The sequence below is a fragment of the Trypanosoma cruzi genome, genomic scaffold (genome assembly GCF_000209065.1).
Source record: "Trypanosoma cruzi strain CL Brener 1047053516409 genomic scaffold, whole genome shotgun sequence".
NCBI classification, from domain to species: domain Eukaryota; phylum Euglenozoa; class Kinetoplastea; order Trypanosomatida; family Trypanosomatidae; genus Trypanosoma; species Trypanosoma cruzi.
In genome coordinates, this window is record NW_001849216.1 from 24,234 (window position 1) to 28,075 (window position 3,842).

At 52.9% G+C, this 3,842-nt stretch overlaps 1 protein-coding gene across 1 annotated transcript, besides 4 other annotated features; it reads right to left on the reverse strand.

Annotated features, from left to right (window-relative positions):
• Positions 1-113: a sequence feature (heterozygous, non-Esmeraldo-like haplotype).
• Positions 114-2,130: a sequence feature (areas merged during assembly that could not be assigned to a particular haplotype. This can correspond to areas where the two haplotypes were merged or to regions with more than two copies in the genome that were merged during assembly.).
• Positions 626-651: a sequence feature (AT_rich).
• Positions 1,021-3,309, reverse strand: Tc00.1047053509705.10 (cellulosomal scaffoldin anchoring protein, putative; the record flags this gene model as incomplete). The annotated part of the gene is made up of 1 exon (XM_798055.1): positions 1,021-3,309. One exon carries the CDS (start codon positions 3,307-3,309, stop codon positions 1,021-1,023), a length of 2,289 nt encoding a protein of 762 aa, XP_803148.1.
• Positions 2,131-3,842: a sequence feature (heterozygous, Esmeraldo-like haplotype).

Sequence of the window (3,842 nt, forward strand, 5' to 3'; positions counted from 1 at the left end):
GCCAGCAGTCAAAGTCCGTGTGGCAGATACCGAGGCGACGCTTCAGCTCCCCAAGTGCAGCGCGGTGCCCCACCGACACTGGGCCGAGTTCCGCAGTGAGCACATCCTCCATGGGAGCAAAAAGCTCAAATAGGTGACGGCGATGCGGCAACAGCCGCAGAATCTGTTCCTTGCGATGAGACAAAAAGAGGGCAGTGGGAAGAAGCATAAAGGGAGCAACGGGAGACACGGTGGGCAAGAGAGCAAGGAAGTCACCAACCCTGCCAGTGGCACCGCACAACAAAAGACTGGAAATTGCCTTCATAAATATTCACATTTTTCCCCTCGAGCCCCTTGCGCGCAGCTTTGAGTGCTGCCGCGCCCTCAAGCATGACGAGGATGCACTTCAGTTACTTCCGAGGGACGCATCGGCCCGGCCCCGGCGCATAGTGGCGGTGGAGACAAAAAAAAAAAGGGAAAAGGAAGTGGAAGGAGGATGAAACACAGGGGAGAGGAGTAAACGAAAAGCCACACAAATAGGTACCAAAACAACTTCGTAGCCTCATCAGAAAAGATGATGCGTACAATGCTGCAGGGCGCATAGGCCAATACTACGCGGCTACAGCGAGAATGCATCCGGACCCTCATAAAAAATATATAAAAAATATAAAAGAGAACGACACAAACAAACAAACTGTTGTTAATTAGCCAAAAATAAAACGCTCGAGGAAGTTGTTACAAAAAAAAACAATAAATCTTGACAATTCACATTTACAAATGAAGGCAACACAAAAACTTTACACAAATGCCCAATTGAGCTTGGCCTCGTGCCGCACAACTATGGCCTTAAATATAATCACATGGCTAAAAACAATGAACCAGCGCCACACCGTGACCCTCGCGGTAATGGCGGAAATTGCCGCGCCGTCTGACCCTCCCGTGCGGCCTAGCGTCACATCTGCCAGTTTGCTCACCGTGCCGCACTACATCATCATTAGTCTTATTCTAAGCCTCCATCAGTGCCGTGCCACCGGCAGATGATCAATCGCTATCGGAGTCCACAAAGGGGCCAAACTCCACAGACGCCGTTTCTGCGTGACGCAGAAGGTGGAATCGAGTGGCTTCATCCCCATTCATGTGGTTTATTCGATGCATCCTGATGCTACGGAAAGCCTCCCGGTTGCCCTCTGATAGAAGGTCAGGCCTCCTCCCTTCACTCAACCGCACGGGCGGTGCGGGCATGTAAGGATAAAAATAAGGCTGTCCCCCCAAGACAATCTGTGGTGTCCTCGCTTGACTTATCCGCACGGGCGGTGTAGGCGTTTCAGGGTAAGAATAAGTTTGCTTGACCCTTTGGTATGCACTCCGCTCCTGCGGTCCGGCAAGCGGGTTTGAGACACCCTGCACACCACCATGGCTACTTCCAACTGAGCCGCCATATGTTCTATTCCCAGCCCGCCTTTTTTTGCGACGCAAGCGGCGTACAATCACCACAACAATAATAAAAATAAACAATACAATGAAAATGCTGCAAACGGTAAGGATAAACTTCGTGGGATCAGCGCGAGACTCATCACCAGGAATAGGATCGGGAGAAGGCACCGTCATCGATAGGGTGGCTGTCCTTTTCTCGGTCTGTGTTAAGGTGGGTGACGCAGTGTAAGCTGGAGTGCCCGTCCCTTTCTCGGTCTCCGTTAAGGTGGGTGACGCAGTGTGAGCTGGAGTGCCCGTCCCTTTCTCGGTCTCCGTTAAGGTGGGTGACGCAGTGTGAGCTGGAGTGCCCGTCCCTTTCTCAGTCTCCGTTAAGGTGGGTGACGCAGTGTGAGCTGGAGTGCCCGTCCCTTTCTCAGTCTCCGTTAAGGTGGGTGACGCAGTGTAAGCTGGAGTGCCCGTCCCTTTCTCGGTCTCCGTTAAGGTGGGTGACGCAGTGTGAGCTGGAGTGCCCGTCCCTTTCTCGGTCTCCGTTAAGGTGGGTGACGCAGTGTAAGCTGGAGTGCCCGTCCCTTTCTCGGTCTCCGTTAAGGTGGGTGACGCAGTGTGAGCTGGAGTGCCCGTCCCTTTCTCAGTCTCCGTTAAGGTGGGTGACGCAGTGTGAGCTGGAGTGCCCGTCCCTTTCTCAGCCTCCGTTAAGGTGGGTGACGCAGTGTGAGCTGGAGTGCCCGTCCCTTTCTCAGTCTCCGTTAAGGTGGGTGACGCAGTGTGAGCTGGAGTGCCCGTCCCTTTCTCGGTCTCCGTTAAGGTGGGTGACGCAGTGTAACCTGGAGTGCCCGTCCTTTTCTCGGTCTGTGTTAAGGTGGGTGACGCAGTTTGAGCTGGAGTGCCCGTCCCTTTCTCAGCCTCCGTTAAGGTGGGTGACGCAGTGTGAGCTGGAGTGCCCGTCCCTTTCTCAGCCTCCGTTAAGGTGGGTGACGCAGTGTGAGCTGGAGTGCCCGTCCCTTTCTCGGTCTCCGTTAAGGTGGGTGACGCAGTGTAACCTGGAGTGCCCGTCCTTTTCTCGGTCTGTGTTAAGGTGGGTGACGCAGTTTGAGCTGGAGTGCCCGTCCCTTTCTCAGCCTCCGTTAAGGTGGGTGACGCAGTGTGAGCTGGAGTGCCCGTCCCTTTCTCAGTCTCCGTTAAGGTGGGTGACGCAGTGTGAGCTGGAGTGCCCGTCCCTTTCTCGGTCTCCGTTAAGGTGGGTGACGCAGTGTGAGCTGGAGTGCCCGTCCCTTTCTCAGTCTCCGTTAAGGTGGGTGACGCAGTGTAACCTGGAGTGCCCGTCCTTTTCTCGGTCTGTGTTAAGGTGGGTGACGCAGTTTGAGCTGGAGTGCCCGTCCCTTTCTCAGCCTCCGTTAAGGTGGGTGACGCAGTGTGAGCTGGAGTGCCCGTCCCTTTCTCAGTCTCCGTTAAGGTGGGTGACGCAGTGTGAGCTGGAGTGCCCGTCCCTTTCTCGGTCTCCGTTAAGGTGGGTGACGCAGTGTGAGCTGGAGTGCCCGTCCCTTTCTCAGTCTCCGTTAAGGTGGGTGACGCAGTGTAACCTGGAGTGCCCGTCCCTTTCTCGGTCTCCGTTAAGGTGGGTGACGCAGTGTGAGCTGGAGTGCCCGTCCCTTTCTCGGTCTCCGTTAAGGTGGGTGACGCAGTGTAACCTGGAGTGCCCGTCCTTTTCTCAGCCTCCATTAAGGTGGGTAACGCAGTGTAAGCTGGAGTGCCCGTCCTTTTCTCGGTCTGCGTTAAGGTGGGTGAAGCTGTGTAGACCTTGGTTACCGTTGCGTTAGTCATGGTTTTGTGCGGCGGTGAATCTTCATTTCTGACTGTTGATGCTGTCATTGCCTCAAACGAAGTAGGCGAATCCATCGCCTACCCAAAAAAACTTCCAAGTACTCTTTTGAGTGGTACAATGGTGTACTCTACAATCCGGCACCGTGGCGCCGCCACACAAAAAAAAAATGCTAATGCTCTCGTGCGGGAACAGTTCCAAGCTACACAGAGACTCTATTTATCGTTATTATACACGGTGTTTCAAATATGGCCGTCTTCTTCTAGGATCCAACAGACACAATGCGCAAAAAAAAAAAAAAAAGGTCACAAAATAAATGAGAAATTTTGGAAAATGCAAATAAAAGGCAGGTTGCGTGATATCTGTATAGGGAGTCAGAGAGGCAGTACACAGCTGTTGTTGATTGGCAATTTGGTCCTGCATCTGTCACCCACTTTTCACCCCCCAACTCTCGTGTTAGGGAGTAATTGCGCAGATATCCCCCAAAGAAACCAATAAAAAGGGCAAATGTGGAGTGAGTGTAGGTGCAAGGGTATCCAAAAAAACAACAACAAAAAAACAAATATGTACAGGGAGAAAAAAAGACTCCTATCATGGACGGAAAATTTTT